Below are 18,135 nucleotides of genomic sequence, written 5' to 3'. Positions count from 1 at the left end.
GTCACTCTGCATTTGAGTTGCCTACAGTTCTCCAGAAATAACGAGAACAGAGAAAGCTTCTAAACCGGTTAGTCCAGTTAAGGCAGTTGAGTGGCTTAAGCCTTTGATATGAGTTTAACCAAGTTAGGAAGTTAGCGAGACTGCAGAGCTTTCATGGATAATTCCCTATTTTTTTCCCCCCTTTAACTGTTCACTCTGTCTGCTGGGGATTGTAAATGGGGTCTTTTGTCTTCCCGCAGCTTGGCGAGGTGAGGGCACTGGGAGGCTGGGCTTAGATGTGAGGGCCCTGCTCAGGGAAGGGGGGCCTGAATCCCACCTGGGCTCCCAGCAGAGAGTCGCTCACAGGGTGGCTGTGAGGTTTAACTAAGGTATTACAGGGAGGGCTCCTGCCTTCACACACTGTTACCCCAAAACTGGATTCGCCTCTTGGTGGGTGTCCAGCCAATAGACACAACCAAGCGAAGGGGGTATCACTACTTTCAGCAAGTGAGGACAGCACTGGGGGTCCTTCCCAAAGCAGCCATCTCCCTGAACAGCACAATTGGGGAAGCTTGAAGCTCAGGGTACATGCGTATTCATGAAGGGGCTTGACAGAGAAGAACTCAGCACAGAATTGGGGGCCAAGGTCGACAGTGCAAGCTTTAGTTGATTGAAGTCAGGCAGGTCAACGTCATCCTTCCATCCTCCACCTGACTTGAGGTCTTAGTTCCTGCAGAACTCAAAGACAAAACTTATGTATATCCCTTGAGGAGGGTCTAGGACTCTGCTTTATCACTGCACTGTTATTTGACTGCCTTTCCTCTGTTCCTGCATTCCTTTGTTCCCTTAAGATCATTGGCTACTGAAACCTGTTCAAGGGCAAGCATGGGGGCCAGGCTTAGATCACAAAATGGCTTCGGCCAAAATGGCTTCTCTTACGTCAAGAAAGCCATGCCTGGTTCTCTTTCTCCAGGGACCCCATAACCGATCTGCTTCCAAAATCTGTAATATAGAAAGAGTTCAAGGTTTTTATGAATTTGAACATGTCGCCTCCCAGTTCTGGTTTCCCTGCCTGGAAAGGGAGGAGAGTGCTGGCATGCCCACCCTCAGCATCCCCTCCACTCTGAGATTCTTCAGTTCACTTATTCCACAAATGTATGTAGGATAATAGCCAATTATTTATTGGTTGGTGATGTGTGGCATACACCAGGGATGCCAGCGTACAACTGGACGTTTAAACTGGACATCAGAGGTGGTGGGAAGTTTGCATTTTCTTTGTTTCCTTCACTGAAGTAGGACACACAGCAAATAAACTGTGGCCTGAAATACGGGAAGTAGAGAGGGTAGTTTTCAACAGCATCCTGAGTCCTGTCTCTCTGGGAAGATGGTATTGAATCTAAGACAAAGCAAAGAGCATCAGAAGGCCAAGCAAGTGAGTCTGTGGAGGAAGAAGATGGCAGGGGAAAAGAAAAGTGTGTGCGAACTCGGTTAAGAGTTTGTAGGCAAGGAATAAAGACACAGACGTAGAGAATGGACTTGAGGACACGGGGAGGGGGAAGGGGAAGCTGGGACGAAGTGAGAGAGTGGCATGAACATACATACACTACCAAATGTAAAATAGATAGCTAATGGGAAGCAGTCGCATAGCACAGGGAGATCAGCTGGGTGCTTTGTGACCACCTAGAGGGGTGGGATGGGGGTGGTGGGAGGGAGACGCAAGAGGGAGGAGATATGGGGATATATGCATATGTATAGCTGATTCACTTTGTTAAACAGCAGAAACTAACCCACCGTTGTAAAGCAATTACACTCCAATAAAGATGTTAAGGAAAAAAAAAATGTGTAGGCAAGGAAAGGAATTTTCCCTTTACCCTTTTAGGTTCTTGGCTGAGACCACGCCCCCAACTGTAATAAAGGAGAGATTAACCGGAGAAAACAAATAGACGTTTAATAACAAGTATACCTCCTGTGTGCATGGGAGATGCCCAGGCAAGCTGAATAACTCCCCCATAAGGCCCAAGCCATCCCCCGCCCCCTTAAATACCATCTCCAGCTAAAGACAATAGAAAGGTTGGGGTAGGGGGTGACAGTTATAGGAGCCTATCAGGCAAAGCCCAGTAAACAAGGGTATGGCTGTTATGCAGACTTAAGGCAGAAACTTCTCAGTTGATAAGAATTTCTAGAGTTTTAGTCAACCTCTCCTTCCTGGTAAAAGAGGGAGGCCCCCGACACATGGACTTTTCCCTTATAAAAGTGAACGATCCGGGGCTTCCCTGGTGGCGCAGTGGTTAAGAATCCGTCTGCCAATGCAGGGGACACGGGTTTGATCCCTGTTCCCGGAATATCACACATGCCGTGGAGCAGCTAAGCCCGTGCGCCACAGCTACTGAGCCTGTGTGCCACAACTACTGAAGCCTGTGCGCCTAGAGCCCGTGCTCCGCAACAAGAGAAGCCACCGCAGCGAGAAGCCCGCGCACCACAGCCAAGAGTAGCCCCCGCTCGCCGCAACTAGAGGAAGCCTGCGCACAGCAACAAAGACCCAACGCAGCCAAAGAAAAAGAGAAAGTCAAAGACGTGTCCTATTCAGGATGGTATGAAGGAGAGGGGACAGACACAGCTGCCAGGCTCCAAAGGAAGCAGATGGTGGAGAGATTCGTGGGCCAGGAAAAGGGATTCGGATTTGAGATGAATACCAGGGCGCGTGAAGTGAGTTGATTCATGTTGGCCGAGGACACTGGCCAATGTCAGGAGACCATACTGGAGAAGATGGGGGATTTGGAAGATTCAATAGAAAGTGTCCAAATGAAGGATGAAAGTATCTGCCAGCCTGGCACTGGGCTGGTGGGGGGGACGGGCTGCTCTGAGATACAGCCTAAGGTGTGGTGGGTGGGCAGGATTTCTGAGATCGTGAGATTTTACTTCTTTAAAGTTTTGTTGCCAGTTGATTCTCCCATCCTCTCTATGACAGCAGGAAGGTGAACTGCTTCATAACTTTGTATCTCTTTGTGCCAGTGCCTAGAACAGGGCTGTGAATTAGATGCTCAGTGTGTTTGCTGAACGAAGGAAAGTATCATGCTGGTGCTGCAGACCATAAGACAGTCTTGTTTTTTTTGTTTGTTTGTTTTGTTTTGTTTTGGCTTGGTTTTGGGGGGGGGGTTGGCCACACCACGAGGCATGCAGGGTCTTAGTTCCCCAACCAGGGATCGAACCCGCGACCCCTGCAGTAGAAGCGCGACGTCTTAACTACTGGTCGGCCAGGGAAGTCCTCATAAGACAGTCTTTAAGAAGGCAGCCGACTTCTGAAGTGGAAGGAAAATCAGGACCACATCACACATTCTGGGACTCCTTTTAGGAGTGAGAAACTGAATCATGACAGAGGGTTAAAATAAGGTCTGGGGACAGCCCCTCTGATGCCACCCATCCACCCCACACACGCCTCTGTGTTCCCTTGGTAACCTGCCCTCACCCTGTCACCCCCTTACATCCTTGAATATTTATGTGTCTGGCTCCCCAGTAAACTGCATTCTGTGTGTGCGTATTTCCTGCACAGGTATGTGCTCGCAGTTACCTGAATGCCTGGCACCTCGCTGGTGCTCAGTGAATGTGGGTTGATTCACTCACTCATTATTGTCAGTCATCCAAACTGCTGGGATTGAGAGTGTTTAAAGGGCTTCTGCAATGGTTATTTTATCTCCCCTTGAAAGGTGGTCAGGGCAGGAAGAATTCTCCCCATTTTGCACATGAAGAAGGTGGGACCTGAAGCACTGGGTCACAAACTCTGTACTTTGGTGTAATCCTTGGAGCAGTTAAAAGAATTTGTGATACATGAGTCACAAGAGATTCGGTTTTTAATGGTATGGGATTCTGTCTGGGAGTGAGTGACACGTGTGTGTGTGTGTGTGTGTGTGTGTGTGTGTGTGTATTTAGATCAGCAGGCATTTCCTATGTTCAGCAAAGTTTAAGAATTGCTGGCCTGTGTCAGTGCTTTGCAAACGTTAACGGGCAGATACATCACCCGGGATCTACGTAAAATGTAGATTCTGAGTCCGCAGGTCTGGGGAGAGACCTAAGAGTCTGCATTTCTAACCAGACCCCCCCCCACTCCGGCTGAGGCTGGAGCTGCGGGTCCACAAACTACACTTTCCATAGCAGCGCCTGGAGATGAGGGAAATTCTGAGCCAGATGCAGAGAAGAGAGAGCGCGAAGCGTGCAGGGAAAAAGGCAGGGGTGTACTGTGGCCGAAATATCAGGTACAAAGATAGACGTATTGTGCCGTGAACTTGAAAGTGACGTCGTGATCGGATGGGCTCGCCCCAGTCCCCTCTTTCTTCTCAATTTAGCAGATATGTCTCTTCGTGATGGTGCGACCCATTGGATTCCCCAGACCTCTACTTGGAGATAAGTGATAATCACTCACGTTGCAATCCGTGCTACTTCTTTTGTCGAGCGCTTATGAAATCAAGATGGAATGTCTTTGTTTTTACTGTCTACACTATAAGCTCTTTCAGGGTGGGGCTGTTTTTCAATTCATCACTCTGTCCTGTGTTTACCACAGTGTCTGCCATGTCCTAGATGTGGAGACTCCCAGGATGTCACATGGCTTAGCCCTTGAGTCCCAGACATCAAGACTGGCAGCCTAGAATTGTAATTAACAGTACTGCCCCAGCAAGTGGAGAATTCTGGGTGCCAGTACTAGCTTTCCTACTTACTACCTTAACCAAAGTTTTCTCATCTGTAAAATGAGGGTAATAACAGTTGCCACTGCTCATGGTGCAGATAAAACGACATGATACACACCAAGCATTTAGCACAGTACCTGCACACGGGAAGAAGCTGATAAACAGTTGCTGAAAATCAACACATCAAGAAAGGGATGCGTGGTATCCTTAATGTGTTCTTTGTGTTTGGCTTTTTAGTCAGGTCTCATAAGGACACGAAAAAATGAATTCCTCATCTCGCCATTACCTCAGCTCCTGGCCCAGGAACACAACTACAGCTCCCCTGCAGGCCACCATCCTCACGTGCTATACAAGAGGACGGCCGAGGAGAAGGTCCAGCGTTGCCACGGCTACGTGAGCTCCAGCGGGAACTCTGCTGGTCACCCCCCAAGTCGCAATCCCCACACATCCTGGAGTCCAGAAAGAAAACATCACCATGGAAGGTTGCAAAAGCAGCATTTTTGTGGACGACGCAAGAAATGTATGTAAGGAAACTTTTTCTTGTTCTGTTCCTCTCTGGGGCCTCAACAGGTTTCCCCAAGTACCATCGGGTGTGCTGACTTTGCAGGTTAAAATTGGGCTACACTAAGCCCCCACTGAAATTAATCTTGGAGATGAACCAGAAATCGTCCCTGTCAGACAAAAACTGGGTGATCATGTTTTCTAAGTTAAACTGGAAAGATTTATGTTCCTCTTTTAACATCTTTTACTTTTTAGTCGAAGGTCCCAATATTATTTTAGTTTCTGTACCCGTGAGAAAAGGACCCAGTCTTCCAAATGATGAAGGAAATCAGAGGTGAATTCCCAGGTGCGGTTGGGTGTTCCTTTTGAGGATTTGAGAGAAAGACTTCCCAGTTAAGAAGATTACTGGCACCTGATTGGAGGTGGCGATGAAACACAAGGACCCTTGGACTTGGTTTGTGACCCGGGCCCAACCGTCTGCATTTTTCAGACCAGCAGTGTCCAATAGAAATATAACACCTGCCCCAAATGTAATTTTACATTTTTTAAATGCCACATTAAAAAATGTTTAAATGGATAATTAATATTAATAATATATTTAACACAATATATACAAAATATCTCAACATGTCATCAATATAACCAATGAAAACAAATTAAAATGAAGTATTTTATATTCTTTTTTCATATTAAGCTTTGGAAATCTATTTATTTAACACTTCGAGAACAATTTCAAATCAGACAATAAATTCTCACCAGAAATACTTAATCTGTATCTCGATTTCATAAAATTTAAAGTTCAAGTTTAAAAGTAGACTTACATAGTCAGACTGTTCCAAATATGCTTAAGGTTTTCAATAGCTGAAACAAATATTATTTTTTAAGTGTAAAATAAAATTCATAAAAATGAAATAAAATTAAAAATTTGGTTCCTTCAGTGGCACCAGCCCCATTTCAAAGTCTCAGGAGCCATGAGCAGCATGTGACTAGCCAGTTGGACAGAGCAGCCAGGTGATATCCACGGAGAAGAGGAAGTGGTATCCCTGCCATGCTGATCGGGAGCAAAATGCAAGACACTTTCTACCATTTTAATTGGTTTTGGGGATTTGGGTGTAACTGAAATATCCTTTTTAAAGAACATCTGTTTGGCATGAATTTATAATAGTAGTGGTATTAATTAATGATAATAATGATATTTATAGTGGCAATGATATGTCTTTGATATGAGATGTAAAAGCTAATCTTTAGAGCAGCCTTATGGTTGGATATTATACTCTTTTCATTGATGAGGAAATTGAAACTCAGAGTCATTTATCAAAATGGCCTACTTGAGGTTTTAAATCTAACTCTCAATGATTTGATTTTTTAATTTCTCTCTGGGGAACATTGACTTCACTATAATGACTATACCAGTTGTTAAAGTATTAAAATATATCTCTATTAGTAGTACATACTGTCCTGAGCTTTTCAAATGCGTTTTCCTTCCCAGCAACCCTTGGATCTGTCACAGTCCATTAACTAAAGGGGTCGTGCTTAATTCAACAGGTACTTCCGGGTCTCTGCTCAGAGACTGTGGCCAATATCCATGCCTGCACCTTATCTATTACAAAGTATTAATTTTAAATATCACTTCTGACTATGCTGTCTCCCCAGCAACTAAATTAATATCAGATCAAAGAGCTCTTATTGACCACTTATTTTGTGCTACATCAAAGTTTGTGTTGATGAAACAAGAACATGGGCAGTGTTCTACAGGATACATATTTCTAAATTTTATTTAGAAAATAATATACAAAGTGTGATAATGAATTCAGAAGCAAAGGATAATGTCTTGTTTCTGCAGTTTCTTAGCAATAAAATAAAATGAGCATTTCCTTCCCACAATACTGATTTTTCTTGACCCGCTCTTCCAACTAGAATTGTAACTTGTTTTCTTTGACTCTTTAGAAGAACATTTTTGAGTTACTGAATCCATTTGTCTGTCCATCCATCCATCCATCCATCCCTCCATCCAACCTTCTTTTTTTTTTTTTTTTTTTTTTTTTTTTTTTTTTTTTTGCTGTACGCGGGCCTCTCACTGCTGTGGCCTCTCCCGTTGCGGAGCACAGGCTCCGGACACACAGGCTCCGCGGCCATGGCTCGCGGGCCCAGCCGCTCCGCGGCATGTGGGATCTTCCGGGATCGGGGCACGAACCCGTGTCCCCTGCATCGGCAGGCGGACTCTCAACCACTGCGCCACCATGGAAGCCCCATCCAACCTTCTTTTGAAAGAATCTCTCTTGACCATAAATTAGGTCCATAGCCCCAGAACAGGTACCAGTGGCATCATTTATCAGGAGACGAGTGAAGTGTTGGTTACATGGTCTCTCTCCTCCCCTTGTTTAGATTTCTGTCTGTCTCCCCTGGATGATCTCTGCTGATAGCCCTCCAAATGCTCTTATGTTCCTTGTAGATGCCCCCAAGCCTCCCACAGAGGATACCTATCTCATGTTTGATGAATACGGGAGCGCAGGGCGGCCCAGAAGATCAGCTGGAAAGTCACAAAAAGGCCTAAACGTGGAAACCCTTGTGGTAGCAGATAAGAAAATGGTGGAAAAGCATGGCAAGGCCAATGTCACCACGTACATTCTCACAGTCATGAACATGGTAAGGGAGACTGTCAGGACCCCAACCCCCTGTCTCTCTAAGATAGCTAAAAATCATGGAATTCCCTCGCGCGGGTTGAATAGCAGGTGTAGCCACATGATTCTATTGAAAAAAATTAAATTTGGAGGGAATTGGCTTCATACATACATGTATTTGGTAAAATCAAAACGTACATGCTTATATGTATGTCTGATCTCCCCTGGCAGTTTTGGAAATTTTCAAATTTTGTTTCTTTTACTTGTTTGATTTCAATTTGTTCCAACAGGTTTCCAGCCTCTTTAAAGATGGGACCATTGGAAGTGATATAAACATTGTTGTAGTCAGCCTCATTCTTCTGGAACAAGAACCTGTAAGTGCCAAACTTCATTTACTTCGTCATTCATCCTGCCATTCAGGATACACTTATTGAACACCTACTGTGTGCCAACCCATGTCATTGTCATTAGGAATTCAAATTTGAAAATTTCAAATTACCCTCAAGGAAAGTACAATCTAATAGGGTTGTGCATTTAAATACTAAAACATCACAAAATAATGATTTATATATAAACATACAAAATATATATGCAATATATATTTTTCAGTATACAGTGATATCCAATATGATTAAATGTGCATATATAATATGAATATAAAAGTAAAATATAGATACTATGTTATATAAATATTATGGAAGCTTCACAAGGAAAGTGCATTTGGTAAGAGATTTAAAAGTTAGCTGGATTTTGCAAGTTGGAGATGCTGGGTAGGTACAAAGGGTATTTTGAAAATACACTGAAAATAAGTCATCTGAAAATTCTGGTGGTAAACCTACGGTCTCCCAAAACCAACCACCTTAGGTACTACAGAAACTAAACAAGGAATATTTAACTGCCCTTGACTTGCTTACAGTGAGGTGCAAGACAGAACATATAATAAAGTGTTAAGTTGCATGGCACCTACTGCTTTGTAGTGTTTTGATGTTGAAACTGTATTTTCTGAGGTGGGGATTACCAATACAACTATTTTTAAGTCCCCTGAGGCTTTTCCTTTCCATCTGTAACTCCAGTAATGAATGGACAAAGCAGAGAGTCAGAGACCAGACAAAAAATGAACCTAACTGCCCAGGTCTATAGCGCTACAGAGGTTAACAACGTATCCAATTATTCTTAGAATTTTGGAAGGGCAGAAAAGGTGTGTGTTGTTTGGGAGACCCTTCTGTCTAACTTACTACTCACACTTTGCTCAAGGACTCAAAGTCAGCAACGTCCTAATTCACTGATAATTAAAGATTTTGCCTAAAACCCCTCAATTCGACCCAAGTCAGTAGTTCTGAGAAAACATTTTGATTAAAATTATTTGAAGACTAGGTCCTTTCTTACTCTTTAGGATATTGTGGCTAATTGTTTCTTCATCCATTCATTGAGCTTTCATTTTATCGATTGATGGATTGTAACCTATGATGTGCCGAGCCCTTGGCTGGAAATTTTGACATAGGGGTAAATAAGCTATGGTCAGTACCGTCCTCATGCTTTGTTGAAGAAGCCATGGAGCTTTATCCCCATTAATTAATCATTATGTTCTAAAAATAATAACAGTTCTATAAAGATGGTACCAGCATGAGATGAACAAAGGTGTTTCTAACTGATGCCAGTTTATTTGTTGTAGAAACACAGTTGGTCATAAAGCACACTACTGAAACTCTGTAGTAACTATCAATACTGTGAGCATTTACCCAAAATATTTTTAGTTTTTTTTTTTTAACACCAGCCTTAGCTCAAATGTTTTCCACTGCTGACCCTTCCCCCAGAAACAAGGTGCTTCTGTGTTTGCCTGTACCAATGGAATGATGCAACATTCTCATCTCCGTGACAAGTTCACACTTTAATTTGTGTGGGTTTCCCATAGGGAGGATTATTGATCAACCATCATGCAGACCAATCTCTGAATAGTTTTTGTCAGTGGCAGTCTGCCCTCATTGGAAAGAATGGCAAGAGGCATGACCACGCCATCCTACTCACGGGATTTGATATCTGTTCCTGGAAGAACGAACCATGTGATACTCTAGGTATGATATGAGCAAATGCTTCATGCTCACCCATGTTAGCTAAAAACACAGTCTGGAAACTTTCTATTGAGTGGGTGGCCCTTAGGATCCTTAATAAGGAGACTTAATCTGCAAATTGTGGAGTATCTGCATTGTACCCACTGCCGAATATTGTTCTTTTTAACTGAACTCAGTGTGGAATGGGGACCTCTTTACTTTATTCCTGTTGTGTTTTTCTTTATTAAACCTTTTGATCATCCTTCAGGCATGAGATAAATTGTCATTTAACTACACACGTTGTAGGTTATTCCATAAGCATCTTGACTGCAGAACTGGATAGCTGAAAAGAACTTGACTGGTCTCTGTGGCATTCAACTATGCCCCTAGATAGCACACTTCTTTTAGAAAGTTACTTGAACTTTGCAGGACTCAGCTCTTCCATATTTGTACAAGACAGTGAATAAGGACTCTATCTTTCACATCTATATTATATTTTCTCGTATAGTCTGTTGCACACAGTAGGAATTCAACAATTTTTTAAAATGAATTGATGCTCATCTAGATCGGGGTGGGCAAATGTTTTCTGCAAAGGGCAAGACAGTAAATATGTTAGGCTTTGCGTGTGTCATACAAGCTCTGTTGAAACTACTCACTTCAGCTCTATTAGTAAAAAAGACAGTATGTAAACAAGTGAGCATGGCTGCGTTCCAATAAAACTTCCTTTACTGAAACAGGCAGTGGGAACCATATTTTTCAGACACAACTGATAGTCCAGATGGATGGTAAAAATGTGGGGGTACTGAGAAAAGTTTACATGATTTACTCCCATTTTTCCTCAAAATATATTTTTCCTTGAAGTGCTTTATAATCATTCATAATATATTAAAGATAAAAGTAGATTAGACTTTTATGGGCTTCCCTGGTGGCACAGTGGTTAAGAATCCACCTGCCAACGCAAGGGACACGGGTTCGAACCCTGGTCCGGGAAGATCCCACATGCCGCGGAGCAATGAAGCCCATGCGCCACAACTACTGAGCCTGTGCTCTAGAGCCCATGAGCCATGACGACTGAGCCAGGGAGCCACAACTACTGAAGCCCGAGTGCCTAGAACCCATGCTCCACAACAAGAGAAGCCACTGCAATGAGAAGCCCGTGCACCACAACAAAGAGTAGCCTTCACTCGCCACAACTAGAGAAAGCCTGCGCACAGTAACGAAGACCCAATGCAGTCAAAAATAAACTCAAAATGGATTAAAGACCTAAATGTAAGGCCAGGCACTATCAAACTCTTAGAGGAAAACATAGGCAGAACACTTTATGACATAAATCACAGCAAGATCCTTTTGGACCCACCTCCTAGAGAAATGGAAATAAAAACAAAGGTAAACAAATGGGACCTAATGAAACTTAAAAGCTTCTGCACAGCAAAGGAAACCATAAACAAGACAAAAAGACAACCCTCAGAATGGGAGAAAATATTTGCAAATGAAGCAACTGACAAAGGATTAATCTCCAAAATTTACAAGCAGCTCATGCAGCTCAATATCAAAAAAACAAACAACCCAATCCAAAAATGGGCAGAAGACCTAAGTAGACATTTCTCCAAAGAAGATATACAGATTGCCAACAAACACATGAAAGAATGTTCAACATCATTAATCATTAGAGAAATGCAAATCAAAACTACAATGAGATATCACCTCACACCAGTCAGAATGGCCATCATCAAGAAATCTACAAACAATAAATTCTGGAGAGGGCGTGGAGAAAAGGGAACCCTCTTGCACTGTTGGTGGGAATGTAAATTGATACGGCCACTATGGAGAACAGTATGGAGGTTCCTTAAAAAACTAAAAATAGAACTACCATATGACCCAGCAATCCCACTACTGGGCATATACCCTGAGAAAACCATAATTCAAAAAGAGTCATGTACCACAGTGTTCACTGCAGCACTATTTACAATAGCCAGGACATGGAAGCAACCTAAGTGTCCATCGACAGATGAATGGATAAAGAAGATGTGACACATATATACAATGGAATATTACTCAGCCACAAAAAGAAACGAAATTGAGTTATTTGTAGTGAGGTGGATGGACCTAGAGTCTGTCATACAGAGTGAAGTAAGTCAGAAAGAGAAAGACAAATACCGTATGCTAACACATATATATGGAATCTAAGGGGAAAAAAAAGGTCATCATGAAGAACCTAGGGGCAAGACAGGAATAAAGACACAGACCTACTAGAGAATGGACTTGAGGATATGGGGAGGGGGAAGGGTAAGCTGTGACAAAGTGAGAGAGTGACATGGACATATACACACTACCAAATGTAAAATAGATAGCTAGTGGGAAGCAGCCGCATAGCACAGGGAGATCATCTCGGTGGTTTGTGACCACCTAGAGGGGTGGGATAGGGAGGGTGGGAGGGAGGGAGGGAAGAGATATGGGAACATATGTATATGTATAACTGATTCACTTTGTTATAAAGCAGAAACTAACACACCATTGTAAAGCAATTATACTACAATAAAGATGTTAAAAAATTCTCTGTAATGCCTGTATTATATCCTATAAAATAAGTTTATTTTAATAGTTCACCATTAATCACAGTCTTCAAAACACGATACATGACTGAGAATCAACTGTTTGGGGTATTGTTCCATAGGTTGGGTTTTTATGATGGGGGTGGTATACATTCAGTCATATTCTGAGCTTGGAATTTGCAAAGTGACATTTGATAGCCCAGTGCATTGTTGCTATTTTGAAGAGGGATTCTGAGAAGAAGTAGTTTTATTAGTCAGAGACCAAAATATATGGAAAGGCTTGGAGAAACAAGTACAGTTATGTTAGGACATAACCCTAACAACTGGTCTATAAGTCACTTATTTAAAGCAGCATGTCCTAATGCAAAGAACATGGGTGTTGACTTTGAATATGTCTGCACTTAAATCCTGAGTCTAGAATTTATGACTCTGAGATCTTGCGCAAATTAATTCACCTTTCTGAGCCTCAGTTTCTAATATATAATTATACACACGTAGATGTATATGAGGCATATAGGACAGTGTATGGTATTTAACTGCCATTTATTTAGCGTTGATGATGATGGTGCCATCCACGATGTTTGCCTCTACATTAGGTTTACCAGATGACCTCACTTACATCATGGCAGCAAGGTGGGTGCAGTCAATTCACAAGCATATATTTCATACTCTTGGGTACATATCCTTTTTCTACTAGTTATGAAGACCCACACTTGGGAAGAAAGACATTCAACACTATAATGTAGTTCAAGATAAACTCGAGAACAGGCTGGAATGATTTTATAACTGCTCTTGGAAGGAGGTAGTTTTGGGGAAGAGGAACATTTATCACATTATAATGAATAGGAGAAAAATAAAGTTAATCTGCTAACACTCTTTAGGCCTTTCCATGTTACCTGCTTTAGAAAAAAATGAGGATACGTCTCTTAGAAAATATACCTTGTTTTCTCTTAGAAAATACACCTTGAGCTTTGATGCTAATACTACCGTTAAGTGACTATTTTACATTGGTTTAGCTATCATTTTAGCAATTGTTCTGACCCAAATAATGAGCTTAGATCAGGCATATAAATATCGTGTGACTTGCTATCCTTCCTATATATAAAATGGGAATTATAATACTCATACTGCCTTCATACAGTTGTTAGGAGGGTCAGTTGATGACAATATCTTTTAAAAGCAAGAAAGTATTAAGTCCTACTCTCATCTATTTAGAGAGGGCAGAGAGGTGTATACCTTTAGTGTTTTTCTACCAAAAAAAGAAAATACATTAATCCTTTGAACTAAAACTGTGCAGAACATTTTGAGGGCATCAGAAATGATCAGGTATCTGTGTGTGTTCCTTTTGAATTTGGGTTTGAAATTGCTCTTTCAACAGGGTTTGCCCCCATCAGTGGCATGTGCAGTAAGTACCGAAGTTGTACCATCAATGAGGACACGGGACTTGGCCTGGCCTTCACCATCGCTCACGAGTCAGGGCACAAGTAAGCGACCCCTTGATATAACACTTTCTATGAAAACCAGTTGGGTGATTCATTGACATTCCTCTAATGATTATTATTGAACTGGGTAGAATAAATAGGATAAATCTTGTATAAAGCTTAGAATAGTACCTGACTAGAAGAAGGGCTCAATCAAAGGCCAGTCATTGTTGAGGCTTTTGTTAAAGAACATTTGATAGCTTCTCAGTGTTACATTGTGTGCATAAATGGACTGCGAGTTATCTAATGGATCCTCTGGTCATTTAGGCATGTGTTTATTTTCTTCCAAGTTTTGCAGCAGTAAAGCTACTTTTAGTTCATTATACTACAGAAATAATCATGGGGACATGTCAATTCCTAGAATGTAATGACATGTTAATTGTTTAAAAACTTTTGTGTATGCTGTATGTGTATGCTGGATATTCTTTTCCTCGGTGTCATTGCATGTCCTTAATATTCTTTTAATTTAATTCTTTTGTGAGAATAGGGTTAGAAAGGAGGAATAAGAAATCTAAGAGTAATGAGATGAATGTATTTTATGAAGCATATAACCTGGTAAACATACAGTTCTACAGAGAATTTTCAAACATTATTTAAGCAGTAGCATCTATATTGGAATAAGCATACTGCTTCACAAAATGACTGTTTCAGAGTGTGTATGAGTTTAGGAGTGTATGTGTGTGTGTCTTGTATTCAGCATTTATATTGAATGCTCGTTTTCAGAGCATTAGTTAATTTCTGACTTAAAAATAAAAGCAAACATGATCTATTTTGCAACTATAATTTATATTTTGGTATTTTGGTATTAGTGTGTCTTGTGAGCTATTTATTATCTTCAGAAAATTTGAATCTTGACCATTACTGTTATCCAACAGTCACCCAGCATTTTATATCTATGCACAACTGCTTTCATAGCAAGATATGAATGCACCAATTTTATTGGAACAGTGGTGCAAAAATGCCCATTAGGCACAAGGTCCCTTTGATAAGTGCAGAAAATAAAATATCTAAATTTGTTTCACCAGCATGAGGTCCACATGAACCAGTCTCTCACCTTTAAAAAAGTATTGGCCTTTAGGGACTTCCCTGGTGGCACAGTGGTTGGTAATCCACCTGCCAATGCAGGGGACACGGGTTCGATCCCTGGTCTGGGAAGATCCCATGTGCCGCGGAGCAACTAAGCCCGTGTGTCACAACTACTGAGCTTGCGCTCTAGAGTCCGTGAGCCACAACTACTGAGCCCACGTGCCACAACTACCGAAACCCACGCACCTAGAGCCCATGCTCCACAACAAGAGAAGCCCGCACACCACAACAAAGAGTAGCACTCACTCGCCACAACTAGTGAAAGCCTGCGCACAGTAACGAAGACCCAATGCGGTCAAAAATAAATTAATTTAAAATAAATAAATTTAAAAAAAAACGTATTGGCCTTTAAAAAATGTAATCATCTTTGGTCGTGAGTTAAAGTTACCAAAATCAAAATCCAACACATTAGTAAGGAAAACCAAAGACATTCTCCAGGTGGGGTGAGGAGAGTTCAGAGGTAGGAGGAAGAACAGATATAGTGGAAAGTACATAGTCAAATTCTAAGTAACCTGGCCTAACAGACTTAAATTGTGAAACAGACAATTCATGAGATTTTGACAAGATTTTTGACATGTGCTAAAGAAAACGCATGTTATCTTCTAAAAGGGTGTTCAATCAAAGTAAATTAGAAAATTAAGAAATTTCAAGTTCAAAATTCAATTCAAACTTGGTTTTCTTTTGTCTGTAAAACTACAGTGAAATGCTGATTTAATGACCTTCTCCTCTTAGAGTAATGGCTTTGATCTCTCCCCATCTTATCCCCATCTCTGTGATTCTTACCCTTTCCTGTGGTGCTTTACATGTAAATTTCCTTCTGCTTTTAACTTTCACAAATATATTTAGAAAGAGTGTCTCCCAAACAAACCCCCTTAGTTTCCTGGTTAGGTACAACGATGAACTAAACTGGGCAAAGTGGAGGATGGGAAAATGCTTTCCCCGAGTGTGTTTTGAGGTTAATTAATACCTATGTGTGAATCCGTCACCTCTAAAGCCCTGGGGTACTCACTGATAGGACCACAGTATACCGCCATCTTGCCATTCCTTGCCTGATAAATTGGGAGGAATGATGGGAAAACAGCTAGTTTGCAGACATGGGTCACAATAGGATCATATCTATGGTTATAATATGGTTGTTTATTTGGAATAGGCTACCTTCGAAGGATGGCTATGTTGATAAATTATTATATCAAAGTAGCATGCTTATTTCCACAGAAATCCTACCTGCCTCTTAAAAAATATGTTCTTTTTTTTTTTAATTTTTTTTTATTTTACAAATTTAATCAGTTATACATATACATATGTTCCCATATCCCCTCCCTTTTGCGTCTCCCTCCCACCCTCCCTATCCCACCCCTCCAGGCAGTCACAAAGAACCGAGCTGATCTCCCTGTGCTATGCGGCTGCTTCCCACTAGCTATCTACCTTATGTTTGGTAGTGTATATATGTCCATGCCGCTCTTTCACTTTGTCACAGCTTACCCTTCCCCCTCCCCATATCCTCAAGTCCATGCTCTAGTAGGTCTGTGTCTTTATTCCTGTCTTACTCCTAGGTTCTTGATGACATATTTTTTCTTAAATTCCATATATATGTGTCAGCATACAGTATTTGTCTTTCTCTTTCTGACTTACTTCACTCTGTATGACAGACTCTAGGTCCATCCACCTCATTACAAATAGCTCAATTTCATTTCTTTTTATGGCTGAGTAATATTCCATTGTATATATGTGCCACATCTTCTTTACCCATTCATCCGATGATGGACACTTAGGTTGTTTCCATTTCCGGGCTATTGTAAATAGGGCTGCTATGAACATTTTGGTACATGTCTCTTTTTGAATTATGGTTTTCTCAGGGTATATGCCCAGTAGTGGGATTGCTGGGTCATATGGTAGTTCTATTTGTAGTTTTTTAAGGAACCTCCATACCGTTCTCCATAGTGGCTGTACCAATTCACATTCCCACCAGCAGTGCAAGAGTGTTCCCTTTTTTCCACACCCTCTCCAGCATTTATTGTTTCTAGATTTTTTGATGATGGCCATTCTGACTGGTGTGAGATGATATCTCATTGTAGTTTTGATTTGCATTTCTCTAATGAGTAAAGATGTTGAGCATCCTTTCATGTGTTTGTTGGCTGTCTGTATATCTTCTGTGAAGAAATGTCTATTTAGGTCTTCTGCCCATTTTTGGATTGGGTTGTTTGTTTTTTTGCTATTGAGCTGCATGAGCTGCTTATAAATTTTGGAGATTAATCCTTTGTCAGTTGCTTCATTTGCAAATATTTTCTCCCATTCTGAGGGTTGTCTTTTGGTCTTGTTTATGGTTTCCTTTGCTGTGCAAAAGCTTTTAAGTTTCATTAGGTCCCATGTGTTTATTTTTGTCTTTATTTCCATTTCTCTAGGAGGTGGGTCAAAAAGGATCTTGCTGTGATTTATGTCATAGAGTGTTCTGCCTATGTTTTCCTCTAGGAGTTTGATAGTGTCTGGCCTTACATTTAGGTCTTTAATCCATTTTGAGCTTATTTTTGTGTATGGTGTTAGGGAGTGATCTAATCTCATACTTTTACATGTCCCTGTCCAGTTTTCCCAGCACCACTTATTGAAGAGACTGTCCTTTCTCCACTGTACATTCCTGCCTCCTTTATCAAAGATAAGGTGACCATATGTCCGTGGGTTTATCTCTGGGCTTTCTATCCTGTTCCATTGATCTATCTTTCTGTTTTTGTGCCAGTACCATACTGTCTTGATTACTGTAGCTTTGTGGTATAGTCTGAAGTCAGGGAGCCTGATTCCTCCAGCTCCATTTTTCGTTCTCAAGATTGCTTTGGCTATTCGGGGTCTTTTGTGTTTCCATACAAATTGTGAAATTTTTTGTTCTAGCTCTGTGAAAAATGCCATTGGTAGTTTGATAGGGATTGCATTGAATCTGTAGATTGCTTTGGGTAGTAGAGTCATTTTCACAATGTTGATTCTTCCAATCCAAGAACATGGTACATCTCTCCATCTATTTGTATCATCTTTAATTTCTTTCATCAGTGTCTTATAATTTTCTGCATACAGGTCTTTTGTCTCCTTAGGTAGGTTTATTCCTAGATATTTTATTCTTTTTGTTGCAATGGTAAATGGGAGTGTTTCCTTGATTTCACTTTCAGATTTTTCATCATTAGTATATAGGAATGCCAGAGATT

General features: G+C 41.2%; 1 protein-coding gene across 2 annotated transcripts in view; it reads left to right on the top strand.

Annotated features, from left to right (window-relative positions):
- Positions 1-18,135, top strand: part of ADAMTS18 (ADAM metallopeptidase with thrombospondin type 1 motif 18) — a 163,909-nt gene that overhangs the window by 68,318 nt on the left and 77,456 nt on the right. For both annotated transcript variants that reach the window (XM_060083773.1, XM_060083772.1), the window contains 5 exons: positions 4,896-5,178; positions 7,612-7,805; positions 8,071-8,154; positions 9,693-9,852; positions 13,759-13,864. In XM_060083773.1, the coding sequence (XP_059939756.1) occupies positions 4,896-5,178; positions 7,612-7,805; positions 8,071-8,154; positions 9,693-9,852; positions 13,759-13,864 (827 nt within the window). The remainder of the gene's footprint in view (positions 1-4,895; positions 5,179-7,611; positions 7,806-8,070; positions 8,155-9,692; positions 9,853-13,758; positions 13,865-18,135) is intronic.

Source organism: Mesoplodon densirostris, chromosome 19 (genome assembly GCF_025265405.1).
Source record: "Mesoplodon densirostris isolate mMesDen1 chromosome 19, mMesDen1 primary haplotype, whole genome shotgun sequence".
Taxonomy (NCBI): Eukaryota; Metazoa; Chordata; class Mammalia; order Artiodactyla; family Ziphiidae; genus Mesoplodon; species Mesoplodon densirostris.
The sequence above is the reverse complement of the archived record's forward strand: the minus strand, read 5'-3'. Positions and strand labels throughout refer to the sequence as shown.